This window comes from Protomyctophum bolini (genome assembly GCF_963924005.1).
Source record: "Protomyctophum bolini genome assembly, chromosome: 15".
Taxonomy (NCBI): Eukaryota; Metazoa; Chordata; class Actinopteri; order Myctophiformes; family Myctophidae; genus Protomyctophum; species Protomyctophum bolini.
This window is the reverse complement of record NC_137876.1, coordinates 22,512,678-22,531,078: the sequence shown is the minus strand read 5'-3', so window position 1 is coordinate 22,531,078 and position 18,401 is coordinate 22,512,678. Positions and strand designations below refer to the sequence as shown.

Genomic DNA, 18,401 nt, shown 5'->3' with positions numbered 1-18,401 from the left:
TGAAATAGCTCTACATGACACACACACACACACACACACACACACACACACACACGCACGCTTGCAGGGAACATGCTTCAGTAGTCATTGCCTGAGGGTTGCAGTACACAAGTTATTAATTGCCAGATCTACTGGACGACGTGTAAAGGGATTTATGCACAGCTCTGCACATCTCACTCAGTCAGCTATACGAGGCCGTTCCAAATGGGGAATATACAACCCGGAATAACCCCAATGACTCACTGAGTTCCTCCATGTTAAACACACTAGCGTCATGTTCCTTCCCAGATGTTTCACAGTGTACCCGTACCGTTCCCAGATGTTATACAGCATGGTGTTATCTTGCATACCGTATGCTGAATATCAGTTCCCGAACTTCCCCGTAGTGTAGTGGTTATCATGTTAGCCTAACACGCAAAAGGTCCTCGGTTCGAAACTGGGCAGGAACATGTTGGGTGTGTTTGTGTGTGTGCAGGAGGGGTAGAGAGACTCGAGAGAGGCCATCTACCAGGTAATCAGAAGGTCACTGGTTCGCCTCCCAGCCTTGCTATACTCGTCTGAATCCAAGACAAGTGTCCCTGAGCAAACACTTAAGGGACACTTGCTTAAAAGAATATATGTTCATGACGTGTAGGTGCGCTACCCGTTCAAAACAAAATAACGGTAGTGGGTTGCACACACCAAGACAAATTATTTATTGTATTTTTGAACAGGGACAAACGTTTCAGCTATCCAGCCTTCATCAGTGTGGAGAGAGTTATTTTGATGTGCTTGTAGATCTGCAATGTTCACTAGTTTAGGTCATGGGCAAACATCTAATCTCTCTTTTGGGTCTCGACCTGAAAGGTTTGGGAACCACTGTCCTAGAGAGGAACCCAGAGAGTCCCTTGAATCCACTTTGAGAACCACTGCCTATATAGTATCGATAGAAGACCTCCTTCTGAGCAACGTCACACACCAGAGACCCCCACAAACTAGACTAGGAACTATCCAAGAGAGGCCTGTGGCCGGTAAATTCATGTCAAAGAAAACAACAACAAAATTCTAGAAGAGAATAGGTTCCATCCAAGCATGCTGTCTAAACTATTTAAAAAGTTTGCTCGTCGACTGGACAAATACTTGTACAAAGCTCTCCATAACAATCTAAGCAGCAGAAGCTGAAAGTGAAATTCCCCTGCCGGATGAATAAATTCATGTCTGCCCAGTGCCTATCAGAGAGAGTACTGTATAGCTGCTTGATACCTTTCCTACCAGACCATACATTTTACAGCTTCAGTTGGTTGTTATCTTAAGCCTTGTTCAAATTACCAAAGATTTGCAACGAGACAAAACCTGATTTCAGCCACATTTAGAGTTACAGTAAATCTACAGACTCACAACGCTTGGTGTGGATTCAGTGATTTTTGAGCTTGTGAAAAATCATCCTTCAATCCACCTCTTTATGTCATCCTCAATATGGAAGCCATACCATTTCCTCAAAACTCTGGAAAAAAAGGAGACAATTAAAAATAACATTCTTTTCTTATGCGTCTGTCCCTCCCCGCTTGTTACTTTGAACACACACCAGGCGAAATATATTTAGAGAGTGCAGTTTGCTTTCCAAACCTTAAAGATGGGAGGGGAGGCAACCACGACTGGGCTGTCAACCCTAGATCTGAACCCCACCCACCCAGTTATGCACAGACAGAGGCTTTGACTGGCCAACATGTGGTCAGAACTCAGAAGAAGACTACACAGAAGTGTGGAGCGCCCTGCCCCACAGAGCTCTTTTGTTAGCTGTCCGGCTATTAGCATCTCAATATCAATAGAACAAGCCACTCAGGATCAGATTACAACTAATGACCACAGGTCCACACACAATGCGCCAGGATTGTCAGTATAAATAGACATTGTACTGATGTCACTCACAGCGTGGAAGAGGTTACTTAAGCCAAGAGATTGTCAACGACGACTTCTGTTCTGACTATTGTCAGATGGATAAATCAGTGGTTCCCAAACGTTTTCACCTATCCTCAGTCAGGACCCAAACAGCCGACCTACAAGATTGTAGATCTGCCATTTACACTAGTTATTAAAAGAAAATCCTTCTGGAAAATGTTTAATACATTTTTTATACAATTTTTGAAATATTAAAAACAAAATGACGGATACAAAAATGGTTTATTAATTCAACGTTTTGATCACTGGGATCTTCTTCCTTTTGTATATTTACTTGCAACCCAGCTACATACTAATTCCTACACATGTGCTTATAACCACGCCCCTGGGCAAGTTACGTTTACTGAGGTTACACACACACACACACACACACACACACACACACACACACACACACACACACACACAGCGCGTGGACTGCATGTCTCGGCCCAGTGTTTGGGAACCACTGAGCTAATTAATTATGTTATGGCTTTTCTTAACCTGTGTTTCATACCCAAAATGTATCCGACTGTACCACCACAACACATGGCAAAATGATAACAAATCCATATTTGTGACATGACTTTGTAAACAACATCTTGAACTGTCCAAGTCAAAATAAGCCTTACTCAAAATAGAATATTTTGCACTGGAATTACCCAGCAGATGTCCCAGGCTGCCAAACAACAAGTGTATTTATTTAACGATTTCCCATGTCCACCTACATCCAATGAATCCATGCTGTTCCTCTCACCCATCTGTTGCTGAAATATGCTGCAAATCCTCCATGTCATATCCCACTGGACGTTCACTGGGCTGCCTGGCTGGTGGGTGGGTGACCTCATACTCCCTCTAAAAATGACTGGTATGCTCCTCTGTGCGATTACTGTGCATTTTGGCACCCACAGACAGTGTGGAAGGCATTTTTTACTAAACACCACCGGCCGAAACGGAATGAATGTCTGCTATAAACTGATGCAGTACACCGTCTACTGTACTATCTCTCTATCCTACTACACATTACACAATGAAGAAAGCTCTGTCCTTCCGTCTGTCCTCCCATCTTCATCCATGAAGACAGAAGGACATTGGCAATTTGACATATGGAGTGAGGAACAACTCTTCACTTTTCCCAAAATGTGAGCACTGAGCAGTTCATTTTTCGGAACCCTCACAAGACTGCTGCTGTGAGTTGAGCTGGGGAGAGTGACTGGGAGAGCAGTGCCAGGGTAAATTTTTTGGCAGGTGCTTCCAATAGTCTAATTGTGCTCTTGTCTTTATAGTAGTGTGCTGCAGCTGGCCTCTCCAAACAATGCTGGCAGAGAGAGAGTGATCTGGCTCAATGGTGCAAAGTTATTTGATTTAAACATAAACACACAGACCTAAGGTTACATGTTGACTTGGTACACCAATATGTACGTAGTGTGTGTGGACATTAACGTGCTTTAATTACAAAGTTGTCTTGTATTGTAGAACCCACAGTAGCATGTTTGGTGTTAGCCGCAATTTGCAACTCTAGATTATAGCTCATAACAATTGTCTACGGTGGATTTTTATAAAACAAAAGCTCGGCAGATTGAAAGAGGATAATTCAAGCTTGGCCTAGAGCTGCAATGTCGGTGAGTTTAACGTAGTTTAATACAAGCAGATCGCAAATTGGATGAATGGGGAGTCAATGGAGGGTATGCAACTCTAGATTCATCATTCATCCCATTATAAACAAATCTAGAGTTGTAAATTGCGGCTAGTTGGTGTGCTACAGTGACTTGACGAAGCATGTTTTTCCTCAGTGGGTTGGTATCTTAATCTTAAAAGTGTGTGTATTACCTTGCATTTAGTTTACCTCTGCTAATGGCTCTGGAATAAGGGCATCTGCTCAATGCCTAAAGTGTAAATTGAATGAAGCCGATTTGTAACCTCTCCTAAATGTAATGGTTTTGCCACAGGCTATGGGGATCATCTAGTGCCAGCCAGGCGCGGTACCAACAAGTCTAAAATCTGCTTAGATTGGTTGCACAAAGCCCTGGCTATGGACTAGTAACAATAATTGGGTGAGGGCAGACACTGGAGTGTGACTGAACACCTCCTGTTATGATGCTGATGACAGGAGTGAAATGAGACCCTGTGGAGTGCCGTGTGTCACCCTAATCATCCACACGACGGACGTGAAGGAGGTGGCTCTGACCTTTGTCACAAACATCACTTTCGTACAACACGACAACGGCGGTTATCATCAAGCACAAAACCACAGGTTTTTGGAGATATCGTTGAGAATGGTGTCTGTCTGCTGAATAATGTCTGGTGGAACACAATGGCTTGAGCGCCAGCTGGCATCTGATCAGGAGGAAGTGTCGAGCAAGGCCGAGCGTGCAACATCACTGGGGGGGGGGGGGACTGGGCTGTGACTTGACGTGCGAGTAGGGCTGGGAGATATGATTGACAAATTTGAATATCACTATCTTATCTTTTTTACCAAATACCTTGATCGATGTTACAATGATATTGTGGGGATGGAAGACAATTGGTGCCTTGCTTTCACAGAATTATGTGTACACATTGATGAGTGAGGCTTTTGATAAATAGTCATCAGTAAATAAGTAATGCCTATAATGACTAGGAAGGTAAAGGAAAATAATAGAACGACTACTATCAGTAATCAGAGTCACACAAGTTCAGAAAATGACAACTTCACTGTTGTGCTTTAAAACCAGGAAAAGACAACACTTCCACGATATCAAGATAACCAAAATCCCAGACACTATACACCAACTAGTCACCATATTGATTAGGCCTATATCCTATTCATACAACTAAGAATAAAGGAAGTCCAGAGAATCTTCCTTGGATGTAATACAACAATGGGCAGAGGGATTAGACATCTGTGTTTGCAGCCAACTGACCCTGGTTATTTGCTAAGCAAATTACGGGTAGAGTGTTGTGTTTTGTGTATTTTGTGCGCGTGTGTCTAAACCTCTCAAACTACCATGCCCCTATCCAGCACTGATGCACACCACACGGGGAACTGGACTGTGCACGGCGCCACAGGAGCACATCAAAGGTGCCGTGTGTATCAAAACTATCTTCTGCTGGGCTTATCCACATATTCCTGAAAGCACTTCAGCATCAGATGAAGTCGAAGCCAACTCTTAACAGCTTATGAAAGAAACTGTATTATTAAATTAGGCGTTTGTTACTGACTGACTGCACTGTGTGGTACCTATCCAGTTCCAGTTGACTGGAGCTGCATGTTGTGGAGGAATGCTATGCATGACTAAGTGAATTTGTAGTAGACTGACTGAGCTTCCTCCCTGACCAAATAAAGAGTGATGAGGCAAAAAATCTATTCCAAAAGAATGACTCTTTACTTGGTTTACTTTAAACCGTACTGAGTGGAGCTGTATTCATCTGTACTTTAATTAGCTCTTTGGTCAAGTTCTGACTGAGTTTAATTGACTATTGACTGCACCTGCAGTCTTTCTTGTACTGCGACATGCTTGCATCATTGAGAGAACTATAGTGACAAAGTCAAGTAAAGCAGTGGTACTGAAACTTTAATTTCAAGGACCCCAACAAATCGGGTCAATTTTGGAACCCCCTCAAGGACCCCGGATAGTCCTTATTGGACCCCACGTTGTGCCTGTTATAAACCAAAAAACATCAAAAACGTGCTCATTGTCTGTCTTTGGGGGACTAAAAGCTTGTGTCAGTCCAATGAAAAGGCTGGATGAAAAGATGAAGTTATAACATCTTTAGCCTCGAGGTTTTCTGCAACTAAGAGTTATATTTATAAGCATAACATTAAAGAAAGGAAAAGGTAAATATGACACAGAGGTGACATGAGTGCTGCTGCTGGCATCCTGGCAGACAATTCCGCCACGTTTATACGAACTGTTCTTTACCAAGAAAAAGGCGACTTTTAGTGAAACGCACAAGACATTGAAACAAAGTAGCAAAACGAACTGTTGCATTGCTCACCTGAAACTAAATTAGCAAAAGTATATGTATGTACAGTATATATTAGTTTACAGTACACCTCTCGTGGTGCTGTAACTATAAACTAATAAAAAAGAATGCTTAAAAAGCATTTGCACTCACCATTTTAAGACTCCGGGTCAAATGAATGACGTTTCCTCCACTCTGTCCTACTTCTGACATGCAAGTGTCAAACTAATCTGTGACGAACATAAATGAATCATGCGTTCGAACAAAATCAAAACATCTACTTTTTCTCTGTCTCACTTCAAACTTCTTCTCTCGGTGCAAAACTCAAACTGTCTCGCTCCATCCTTGTCAAAGCCCGCCTCCCTCCTAAGCGGCTCATTGGTGGACCTTTCGGATTCGACCATTTGATTGGCTGCGGGAGCTGTCCGTCACATTTCCCAAAGTCTTCTCCCGTAGGATGAAATACATGCGTTCCAATCAGTCCCACGTGACCTTGTGAGGTGAAAACAGCTGTGCTGCTGTGGCCAGTGGCTCTAGGGCGGCCCTTAAGTATTATAAACTACTGTACTTAAGTACAATTTTGAGGTACTTCACTTTACTTGAGTATTTCCAATTTCCTATACTTTTACTTCTATCCACGATTCCCACTACATCTCAGAGGCAAATATTGGTACTTTTACTCTAAATGTTTTTGAAAACATTTGGTTTAAAAACTAGTCAATACTTATTTGATTATTTTATGAGTCAAGGGCTTTTGTGTTGTGTATTGTATATTATTTTAATGTATTGCACCTTTTAATGTTCTATTCATGCGTTTTCCACTATTGTTTGTAACCAATGAAGTCTGAACAGATGTCCATGCACACTCAGTGGATTAATCAGAGTCACTTGACTCATTTGGAGTTGGAGATGGACTGGTGATGTGGAGTGGAGACACCAGGGAAGGTTTAGAGAGCACAATCTCAACAAGACAAGCGTAATGACCCGGAGAAAGGTGGAGGTGCAAACGATACAATAAACTGGGGCGGGCATGATCAACGACGAACACCACTGTGACCTCATGTCATGTTTTGAGGTGCAGCCAGGATGCCAAACTGAAGGGCACAGTGGCGGTAAAGGCTTTGAGAAGTTCCTGCCCTTGCCCTAGGGTGATGTTGGACAACAAGGGAATGGTCTGAAGGCCTTAAAGAAATACATACATGGGCAACTGGCATGTTAATATTAGATTCCATCCATCCATCTTCAACCACTTATCCGTAGTCAGGTCGCGGAGGCAACAGCTCCACCAGACCTACTACAGACCTCCCTCTCCAGAGCAACATTAGTGACTTCCTCCTGGGGGATCCCGAGACGTTCCAAGGCCAGTGAGTCGATGTGTTACCTCCAACTGTGCCTTGGTCTGCCCGGGGTCTCCTCCCAGTGGAATATGATATAATATCAATATTAGAATATTGATATATTATTGTAATGTTACAATTCCAAACATGCAAACATAGTACAATCTTATTGTCTATGTCCAATGCAGTGTATTTGTATTTAGTTCATAAAGGTAACATAAGTATATAACTAAATGCATTTGAAATTAAATAAAAATGTTACTTTTCAGGATTCCAATTAAAAAATAGCAAAAATATGATTCAGAATTACAATTCAAATATATCAAAAATAGTGAGTGTGGTACTGTAGTGGCCCTCTGGAGTGAGTGTGGAACTATAGTGGCCCTCTGGAGTGAGTGTGGAACTGTAGTGGTCCTCTGGAGTGAGTGTGGAACTATAGTGGCCCTCTGGAGTGAGTGTGGAACTATAGTGGCCCTCTGGAGTGAGTGTGGAACTATAGTGGCCCTCTGGAGTGAGTGTGGAACTGTAGTGGTCCTCTGGAGTGAGTGTGGAACTATAGTGGTCCTCTGGAGTGAGTGTGGAACTATAGTGGCCCTCTGGAGTGAGTGTGGAACTATAGTGGCCCTCTCCATCGTCAAAGTTGCCCACCCCTGGTCTAAGCACAATTCATCTTTAACCCGTTAAGACCTGAGGCCTATACAAATGCCTTCTCAATCTGTAGTTCTCAAACTTTCAGGATTTTTCAAAAATGTTAAAAAAGCAGATGTACAAGCTCAGTGTGGCATGAAGTGACACGCTGTGAGATTGTAAGATCTGCAGTTTTTAATAGCCACCGCAAAAATCTAAAATGAAACTTTTCCCAGTTTTAATGGGTTGAAATAAAGATTTTCATAATTTCTTACATTGACTTGTTTGCAAAGAAATAAACCCAGTCCTATATATTAATAACCAGAAGTATAATTTTAAGCCTTCTTATTCACATATAAGTAAATATCACTTCACTGTACCACTAGATAAATTGTGATGTGGATGCTACTTTATTACTTTTAAATATCAGTGATGATGCAGCTCCCAAAATTGGTCTGTTCAAAGGGCAGCTGGTCTGTCCTGTCCAATCCTGCCACCCAGAGGCCAGGCACTCCACTGCATTCAATTCATGGACCGAAATAAGGTTGTTATTGCAAGGAGGCAGATTTGCAGAAACAGCTACACATTGAAACGGACTTACGGACACATATTACTAATGGAAGAAAATGCATTTTATTTGGTAATTTTTTTATCTCAAATGAATGCATTTTCAAAAGCAAACATGTTTTAGTTATCGTAAAGAACTTACAGTAGTCGCATATACAGTCCCTAAACAAGGCCTTGTAGTCATTTCTACAGTTAACCACACAATGTAACTGAAATGTAACAGCATGTAAACTAATTAGAACATAATTAGCATATATATATATTTTTTATTTTGTAGAAGTTCATGGAAATGTTGCTGAACATACATTCAACAATGGTGAATGTGTTTTGTATAGAAGTGTTATGCACATGTACAATGCAATATCCAAAAATCAGATCCAAAATAATTATCAAAAATGATTTAGAAAATGTTCATGTGTCCCGTCACATACCAGCAGGGGGACCCAGTTTTAAGATGATGTTGCATGGTGTCTGGGAGATTCTGACACATTAATACTGAAAGGTAGGTAGTACCATATATTAGATTAAAAGGGTTTAGAGCATATTAACATGTAATGAACATGCCACACGGTTTAAAAAACTCACTAGTGTGTAGATTAAGGCGGCCAAATGTTTTATAAAATCCATGTCAGTATTGATCCTCTATAATAAATGTACTTAAAACAATTGCAATTATTCCACTCCTCAAATAAGATTACGATGTGTCCCTCACAGTCAAAACAGTATTACAATAGACCACAGATCAAACCACATTGCCAGATTATCTTATACAATGAGACCATTGTACACAACAAGGAAACAGCACTCGTGTCATTAAAGCATGTGACAAAAGTAGTCAAAACAAAGGAAAAAAAGGGGGAAAATAAGGTTTCAACAGAACTTAAGCTTTTAAAGGATGATATTTGTATTCTATTATTTGGAATTGAGGTTAGAGAATAGCGCTTGATCTTTATGGAAGGGAACGTATGATTGGTGCATTTGTTCCTTGCATTGAACCCACCCTCCTAACAATTAGGAACAACGGGCAGCTGCTACTGAACAGTTGTCATACTGTAAATACAAAAAGAAAAGGAAACCTTATGGGGAAGAGTCTTACAAAGTGAGACAGCCTGGAAATCAATGGATTTGCATGGTTGCAAAATTCTGTGAATATACAAAGTCTGAACTTTCCATGTGAAATTTGGGCGTCGCACAGTACTGTCTGCATGTACCAACTGCACCTTGTCATATGTACAGTCTCTAGGGCACCGTTTCTCAAACAGTGGATCAGGACCCATCTTTGGGTCGCATGCAAAGAAGTGTAAAAAACGACTTAATTTTGAACATTGTGTGTTCCCAAACAGTGACCAGCTGTGCTCAGAGGCAGCCGATTTGTTGGTGGGATTTAGAGGACGATGGAGGCTAAATATACGTTTCCTGTTATACAGCTTTTGCAAATAAGAATGGGTCAAAATCTCTAAAAATTCCCAAGCGTAACTTCCCATGGAAGATTTACCAGAACTTCTCCAGCCCTTTGCAACCGGACTGTTCATCAGCAGCAACAACGTTCCATGTCAGACATGCTCCTTTCTGATAAAAATGGGTCCACACTGGAGTCCCAAAACAGTAACCATCTCCCAACGTGATCCGAGATTGAACTGATTAAATTGTCCAATTGGCAGACACTCGTGACTTCCTCTTTAAACTAAGCCTGTCATTCTGTCCCACCTGACTGGTGATGAAAAGAGTGCGTTTGTTGTGCAAGGAGCATGGGCTAATTGGCTGCACTCTTACACGGACCACATGTCTGTTATTACTCCATAACTGCAGAGCTCCCGCTCACACTTATACGTGGCACACTACAGGTCGATTTTGACAAGACGACGTGAAGGCAGGGGTGTCCAGGCATTTTGTTTTACTTGAGAGCTACTTTTAAAATGACCAGCTCAACAAAATCTACCAAATCCCACCCAAAACAATATTATCTCATTGCTGAAAATAGCAGTGCTGGTGTTAAATTAATGTCAAAATCGATAAACAAATTTACGAGAGTTCAAATCTTTTTTTATATTTAAATTATATATATATATATTTGTATTTCTACTGGTAGATTGCAATCTACCTTTTGAGCAGACACCCTGCGTTAAGGACAAGATTTGCATTTTGCTCGTATGATTAAAAAGAACTGGGGCCTCATGGTCCGATGCTTTAATTACTGTGAACGAATGACCCAGCACAGGCTGTGGTACGTTAATAAGTGCAGCACTACTCCCCGAGAGCACTGCCAAACCAGCCACGGCCCGTTGCAAGTTACACCTCTCTGGCAGTCTCTGCTACCAGCCAAGACACTAAACTAGTTCCATGCAGTCACAGCTCCCTGCTAAAAAAAAAACAAAGATGTTACATTGATAGGGATGGGACAATATGAAAATTACAGGTTACAATTATTGCGGCAATTCGTTTTCTTTCCCACCCATTGACTGCATCCCATTGACAAAATGGGTCAAATGCATCCCATTTCCCATTGACTGCATCTGCAGTGGCTTCGACGAGGTCGGCTGCATTGATCTGTGGGGGTACGCTGGAGAGCTACTGAGCGAATGTTGTTTGCACAGCTCTCACAGACTGACCCCATTGTTGCGTTAGCTTCCATTGTGGGCTCTAACACTAGAACGAAGACAAATGAAAATGGCCTGTGAAAGGCTAACGGAAGAAACATGAGGTCAGTCCGTTTCTCTCCCCAGGTTGGCAGAGGGAGTGTAGCGCCCAGGATCACACTAGACCAGACAATTGACACTGGGTGGTTACAAAAATCATGGGATAAAAAATAAAATAAAATAAAAGGCTAACAGAAGACACAGAATTCTTCACTAGATATAGTGAAGAAGTAGTGACCTACGTATGCATAATGTCAGTCTCAATCTGTAATCAGAAATGTCTTTAAAACCAAACTAGTAGAGTCACTCTAACCACCCGAAACCACTTTACCCATCCAGTAAGAAAACAAAAGTAAGTAAAGAAGCAGGACAGTTCCGTCGTTGACCCAGTGAACATACCCGCGCCCCCCACCACGACTCAACATGGCAGCAGCGTTCAGTTCAGTTCAGTCAGCGTGGGCCTTGTGCTCCACCTCCCCGGCGGGCCCGTTCTGCGGCGCCGGCTTGTTGCCGAAGTTCCAGTCGACCGGGTTGAGGAGCTGCATGGTCTTCTTGTGCGTCCACAGCGGGTTGATGAGCACGGTGAGGAGGGCCAGGCCACTGAAGAACAGCAGGCGCTGGGGCAGAGACACGTGGACGTTGATCTCGTCCCAGTGGCACCAGGTCACCCACCACATGAAGTAGGTGAGCACCATGCGACAGTGGAACATGTGGATCATCACCCACTGGTTGGCCCTCCAGAACAGGCTCTGGGCCCAGCCCGCCTGGAAAAGTGGGGCAGAGACATGCAACGACGTGTTGGAAAAAAGAGAAGTGCAATATATTTGACCACTTCAAACCGCATAGTCCCCTCCTTTTAAAGCACATCCATGAGCTCACAATGCGTTTCGATGCATTGTGAGCTTTCAGAATCAGCAATTTTCACAGAATGTTGTTAAATACGTATTATTATTATTATTATTTCATCACACATTCTGTGTTTAACCCATTTTTGGCGGGAAGCCCTTTTGGTGTTTTAAACATTATGTTATAATTTAGCTATTGAAAAATATTTTTTTTAATCGTGAAAATATTTCTTTCAGAAAACTGGAGGATTTAGAAGATTTTTTTTTAATTTCGAGGTCAGGCCAAAATGGGCTAAGCTCCATTATGACATTATTGGTATTGACATAGGGCGGGGCTAACTATTGCACATGTATAGCAGGAAACATTGTAATGTCCATGCTGAAACGATAGATGTAGCTATAATTGGTAGATCAACTGTTCTTAGGTTGACTATGTTTTCTGGAGTGTATCTCTGAGCTAAATGCAGGAGGGGGAACAGAAACATTATGGCTCCAACTTCTTTATGCACCTTCCTCTTTCCAAGTATGAGCTGCCGACCTTATGGGCATAAAAGGTGCAACATGTGCAACAAACTAACAAAGAAGAGGAATTGAAATGTAGTCGTTAATCAATAAATTACTACTCGCATCACACACTTTTGTGCGTCGTCACTGCCGTTGTATCCCATTGACTCTAAATCTACAGTAGTTCTTAAAATGGTGGTTATGTTAGTGACAATGCCTTGGAAAGCCACAATGCACGCTTGTAAATGTGAGATGATCATTGATCACACAACCGGCCTGTGGTATTTATAAATAAGGAGAGCGAGGTTCAAACTTGAAAACCAAATGCAATTGCAACCATACCACCTACATGTTGGCACTGCTGTGCTCTTACATATCTATCTTTTCTGTTAAAGGTTTTTCTTATTCCCCCCCCCCCCCCCCCAGAATGGGTTTAGTTTAAACAACCTGCCCAGGGATTATTCGCTACAGGATTATCTACTGTAACTCTGGCACCTTTTGTAGTGGGAATTCAAAAAGAGAGGGGTTACATGAGGTCACAAGATAAGACCTGGCCAGTAAGCGGCAATAACCGTCTGCCTCGCTGCATATATTGACTGTCCTGGAATGCTGAAGATAAATTCACTCGATTAACGAACAAAAGATTCTTGTTCACTCAAAGCAAAAGTTCTAATAACGCAGCGAGTTCAGGTGCAATGTTATCAATGTTCTCTTAGAAAGAGAGAGAGAGAGAGAGAGAGAGAGAGAGAGAGAGAGAGAGAGAGCGCACATTGGTTGGCTATTCAAAATAAAGATATACTGTACAAGTTCATAGCTTGTAATTTCGTGCCCCACACTTGTAGATTTGCCATTTTTGGCAAATTGTGTGCAAATCTTTGAATTTATTTATTTTTAAAGAGCAAACATTTTTAACTCAAATCTTTGCCTCAAATATTTGCTTCCAGGGTCCCTGGGACAAAATATTTTGAGATTGGGCTCGGCGGCCAAATATATTTGGGGGTCTTAATGGGTTAAATACAATGAGAGAGAGAGAGAGAGAGAGAAATGTTGTGCAAGATCTGTGTGGAGAAAAAGCAAACGGAGGGAGTCAGTGAGGAAAAAGAGAAGTGCGTTTTCCCTCAACAGGAAGCACAGCTGGTCTAGCAATACCTTCAGTAACATCCAGGAGACGCATGTGAACGGCGTGCTCATCTCCAGCAGCAGGGTGACCATGGGCAGGTAGTGGCCCAGCGAGTCCCACACCACCGCGCCCGCGAACCCCGACAGCGCGAAGAAATGGTGCACGGCCAGCGGGAGGTCGAACGACCGGAATGCCACGCTGGACAGGTGCAGCGCCACGTTCTCGAACACAAAGAAGCCCGTGGCGGTGAGGAGGTTGAACCACGACCAGTCCTCCTGACCCCTCACCCTGTCCCGGGACACCGCCGAGTCCTCGGTGAGCGTCCGCAGGCCGGCCACCACACTCTGGATGCCGAAGGCGGCCCGCGTGGCCGCCAGGTTCCAGAACACCTTCTCCCGGGCCAGGAGGGAGCGGTAGGTCTGGCAGAGGGCCGCCGACACCAGGTGAGAGGCCACGAACACGGCCGTGTAAAAGACGAAGCCCAGGCCGATGACCTGGAGGAGGTGGAGATGGGACGTTATGAAAATGACATGTCACGATTATTGTAGCAAAAAATAATTAACGATATTATTAGAACCCCCTGCATCCCCATTCGGGGGGGGGGGAACGCCATTCGATTTGTGTAGAGTGAAATAAAATCAAATGCACTCTTAGTATAAGTATAGAGGGTTTAAGTGGTACTGCATTTGCAGCTCAACAAAAAGCTAATTCATCCTACATTTAAATCTCTGCGCTACAATTATGAGGCCCATTGGGTCGCACGTGTCTTTGTTTTCATTCCTAATCCTAACTTTCCTACACGTTGTAACAGGAGCTGCCGACAGATTCTGATGCAGAACTCCGAAGTCTGAATCTGTCTTGAGAGATTATACACTCGGTAACCGAAGAAAGTAATACTAAAAATACCAAAAGCAAAACAAGCAATACACAATAAACAGGGCAACATATAGACGTATATATGTCGCCCTGTTGTCTATAATATAGACACATTGCCTAGTGGAAACAGCAACTCATTCAGAATGTCATCAGATGTCATACTCCAGTTTGACATCACCGTGATACAACATTACGTCACTGGTCACCGTGAATTGCTGATCACTCAGTGCTCACCCTGACACATCTCTCTGGTTTTACTGAACGACATCTCCCCTTTCACTCTTGGGCTATCCCCCCCGTTCACACGGGGTTGCGCACGCGAACCAGAGGGAGTTGGGATCAATGCTTAAGGACATCACCGTCCGCGACGCGTATAATCTAGTGTGCGTCTGAGCATAGACATGGTAACGCCCCGCCTGCCTCTGATTGGCCTACCGACACTGCCCGTCTTGACTGTCCACTGAGGTGGATATAGCTATGCTGGATAGTCTGATCTCTGATGCGAGGTGGTGGAAAATAATACAAGTACGGTATTGGTATGATACGAGAGAACTGTCTGTAACTTGTACATTTTATTTTTGTAGAAGAGGCAAACTAATATTGTTTATGCCATTTGCTTTGATGGAATAATTGATTGAACATGTACGCCGTAATATGATTTGATTTGGGTGTGTACTAAATAAAGTGTTTGTGTTGATTATTGTGTAATTTATTTGTATGTGAAAACATGAAACATTATTGTACTTTTTCCTTCACCTTTATCCTTTTTAGTACAATATAGTATTAGTTTACTATAATTAGATTAATACACGATAATCAACACTGACACTTTGTTTAGAAGTACACACCCAAATCAAATCATAGTACAACGTACGTGTTCAATCAATTATACAATCAAAGAAAACGGCATAAACAATATTTCTACAAAAATAAAACTTACAAGTTAGTTACAAGGCTGCATTCTGTCACGCGTGCCAAGCTGGCCAATTCTCTTGAATTATTTTCCCACCACGGAGTAACCTCACGTCTCGAAGGACAGTCAAGACGGACAGTGTCGGTAGGCCAATCAGAGGCAGGCGGGGCGTTACCATGTCTATGCTCAGACACACACTATAGAGCGCTGCAGTCCCGCCCCCTTTCAGAAAAGCGAGTGGCCCAGGAAGTGGAAGCCCCATGCATTCTCCCATCGGCACTTTTAATATAATTTATTTAAAGACGGTTACGCCGCGGACAAAGCCAATTCGGATCGTGACGAATCATGACAATGAACACAATATTTTGGGCCGATCAAATAATTTATAAGACGAAAAATAAAACAAATAGTGTTGTCTCCTGACTTTCTTTTCTTCTTTCTAATGATTTGATCGTCCCAAAATATTGTGTTCATTGTCATGATTCGTCACGATCCGAATTGGCTTTGTCCGCGGCGTAACCGTCTTTAAATAAATTATATTAAAAGTGCCGATGGGAGAATGCATGGGGCTTCCACTTCCTGGGCCACTCGCTTTTCTGAAAGGGGGCGGGGACTGCGGCGCTCTATATATATATATATATACGCGTCCGCGAGCTCGACTCATTGTCACTGGAGTATGTATGAGCCTTTATGGTCCCATCCCTACCTGGAGGCGCAGATCCCAGGAGGAGTAATCCATGCTGGGCTGCCCGGCCTGGTTCTCTGAGGACATGGCGGTCAGGAGAGGAGCCCGCTTATCATCATCGGCTGATAAGACTGGTCACGTACATCGTAGGAAACAACACACCGCAGCAGACGCACTGACAGTGGTGTCCTGTAAGAGATGGATGGATTGATCGATTGAATTAACAGTATTAACAGTTTGCAGAGGGAAAAAAAGGCACAGGAAAGTTCAGAGATTGAGATTTAAACTCAAGTATAAGGGCCTATTGGCTTGTTTCCATTGGGGTCCTTCTCCTTCATACTCAATTCATCGAAATCAAGAACCAAGATGCTTTGTTGATGCTATGTAAAAATATATACAAGAATAGAAGTGAACTATTCTAGGGTTTTGAGTAAATAATTACAATAAAAACTATATGAACTAAAAACATCGCTAGGATGCAACTGGGACGTATCCTCAGTGATGTATCCTAAGGTCATCGGGGTTTCGGGTCTTCCAACATCATACCCCTCACTCGGGTGACCTAGCCGGGGTGATCAAGTCCCGACTTACGTCCCAGTAGCTACCCTCGATCAGTTCCATTAGGGAAAAACCAGGGACACACAATCCGCTTCTCCAGAACTACTCTGGTACTCCGGTACTCCCTCCATCCGGCGCATGGAGGTACTAGGCACTGTGGGTTGACTCCTGGCCGGGCACCTCCTACGCCTCACCAGGTCCTCTCTTGCTCTCACCAGATGCGCCCAGAACCTGTGCGTTGCACCAGATTCCCAGTCATTCGGGAGTGGTGGATTCCGCAGGCTCCACCGGCAGGGTAACGGTGGTGCCACAGGCTCCACTTGCGAATTGAATGGCCCTCCTATAGGCCTCACGTGGGTTTCTTTTGGCGTCCTCCTCACGGCGAACACAGTGTGGGGCTCTAACCCAAACTGCTTACCCGGGTGCCGTCTACATCCCGGCTGTCAACCATCTCTCAGGTGGTCACCAGACTATTCCCGGTTGTCACATAGTCTGTTCCTATGAGTCACTATAAATAGAAGAACTAAGAACTAAAAAACATCGCTAGGATGCAACTGGGACGTATCCTCAGTGATGTATCCAAACATCACACCCCTCACTCGGGTGACCCAGCCGGGGTGATCAAGTACCCATTACGTCCCAGTAGCTACCCTCGATCAGTCCCAGGGACATACAATCCGCTTCTCCAGAACTACTCTGCCGGTACTGGTCGGCGGGTACCGGGCGGGCCATCCGGCGGGTGGAGGGACTAGGTACTGTAAATATAGTACTAATACTAATATAAATAGTACAAAAATATACAACCACTCTAAGGTCCTTTTGTTAGATGCTGTGTGCATCATGTCGAGGAGGGGGCTTCGTCTGAGTCGTCTCGACATGGGAAAAACATGTTTCCAATTGCCAAAGAGCCAAATAATAAAAACAAAATAAGTAAAGCCATACCAGAATAAGGAAATGTATAAACTGTGTGTGTCTGCTCTCTGTCTCAGGCAAGCTGACAGTGAACTTGAAAGAGGAAGACTTGGTTTGACAATTGACACTAATGAACAAAAGTGCTATTATCTAAAGATAAGCTATATGGAAATTCTTTGTATTTTATTTGTTTGTGATGTAGTCGATGCAATATGATGTAAATGATAGACAGCATTGGCCTGCATGAGACGCGCGCGCACACACACACACACACACACACACACACACACACACACACACACACACACTTCGGTGTTTCAAAACAATGTCATGTTTACCCAGGGCAGGTGGCAATCCATGTAACTTCTACCTGATAAGATCATAAGATATCGAATAACGTTATTGAGCTCGATCATGACTCAGCTCAGAGTAAGAAAGAAAATGCTGCTAACTTGGAACTCAAGAACAACACAACATAACATAACGGGAGCGGCTCGAACTGAGAGCTAACAAAACAAGCTGTAAAAGTAACAGTTATTTCACTCCACTTACCTCCTCATGGAGGTAGAACTAGAAGCACGAGTACTAAATGTCCCAGATGTCGAGGATCAGGAGAGGGAGCAGTCAACCAGCCAGCGATGTTGACACAGACACACCATACCGCTTGTATTTAGTCACGTGACCCGCACACAGGAAATCCATCCCACATGTAGCTCAGCTCCCATTGGTTCAATGGAGGGGAGCTACACAGCCAATAAGAGGGGACTGTTATGATGGATATGGTTATTATTTCTGAGCATATTATCATGATGATCCCATTGCATGTAACCAGTGGTGTAAAAAGTACCAACAGTTTTAACTTATAAGTAAAAGTATAAATACTGCAGCAATGTAGAAATACAAGTAAAAGTCCAGAATTCAGGCTACCAAAAGTAGAAAGTAGACCTACTCATCATGCA

General features: G+C 43.1%; 2 protein-coding genes across 4 annotated transcripts in view; both read right to left on the bottom strand.

The window, feature by feature from the left end:
* The window catches only part of arhgef10 (Rho guanine nucleotide exchange factor (GEF) 10), a 120,566-nt gene extending 114,406 nt beyond the window's left edge, over nt 1-6,160 (bottom strand). For all 3 annotated transcript variants that reach the window (XM_080784570.1, XM_080784571.1, XM_080784572.1), the window contains exon 1: nt 6,016-6,160. The gene's annotated coding sequence lies outside the window, so the exon portion shown is untranslated. The remainder of the gene's footprint in view (nt 1-6,015) is intronic.
* Nucleotides 6,161-8,442: 2,282 nt separating this feature from the next.
* Nucleotides 8,443-18,106, bottom strand: cln8 (CLN8 transmembrane ER and ERGIC protein). Its single transcript, XM_080783534.1, has 4 exons — nt 17,995-18,106; nt 15,994-16,161; nt 13,528-13,992; nt 8,443-11,793 (listed from the first exon to the last, which is right to left on the bottom strand). The coding sequence occupies exons 2-4, from the start codon at nt 16,057-16,059 to the stop codon at nt 11,476-11,478; spliced, it is 849 nt and encodes a 282-aa protein (XP_080639660.1). The 5' UTR covers nt 16,060-16,161; nt 17,995-18,106; the 3' UTR covers nt 8,443-11,475.
* Nucleotides 18,107-18,401: the final 295 nt, after the last annotated feature.

What these genes read in the sequence shown, in the direction of transcription:
- cln8 (XM_080783534.1), bottom strand. Translation starts at nt 16,059, where the DNA reads ATGTCCTCAGAGAACCAGGCCGGGCAGCCCAGCATGGATTACTCCTCC. An exon ending in CCTGGGATCTGCGCCTCCAG is followed by an intron (nt 13,993 to 15,993) that starts GTAGGGATGGGA and finishes CACCTCCTCCAG; the next exon opens with GTCATCGGCCTGGGCTTCGT. An exon ending in TCTCCTGGATGTTACTGAAG is followed by an intron (nt 11,794 to 13,527) that starts GTATTGCTAGAC and finishes CCACTTTTCCAG; the next exon opens with GCGGGCTGGGCCCAGAGCCT.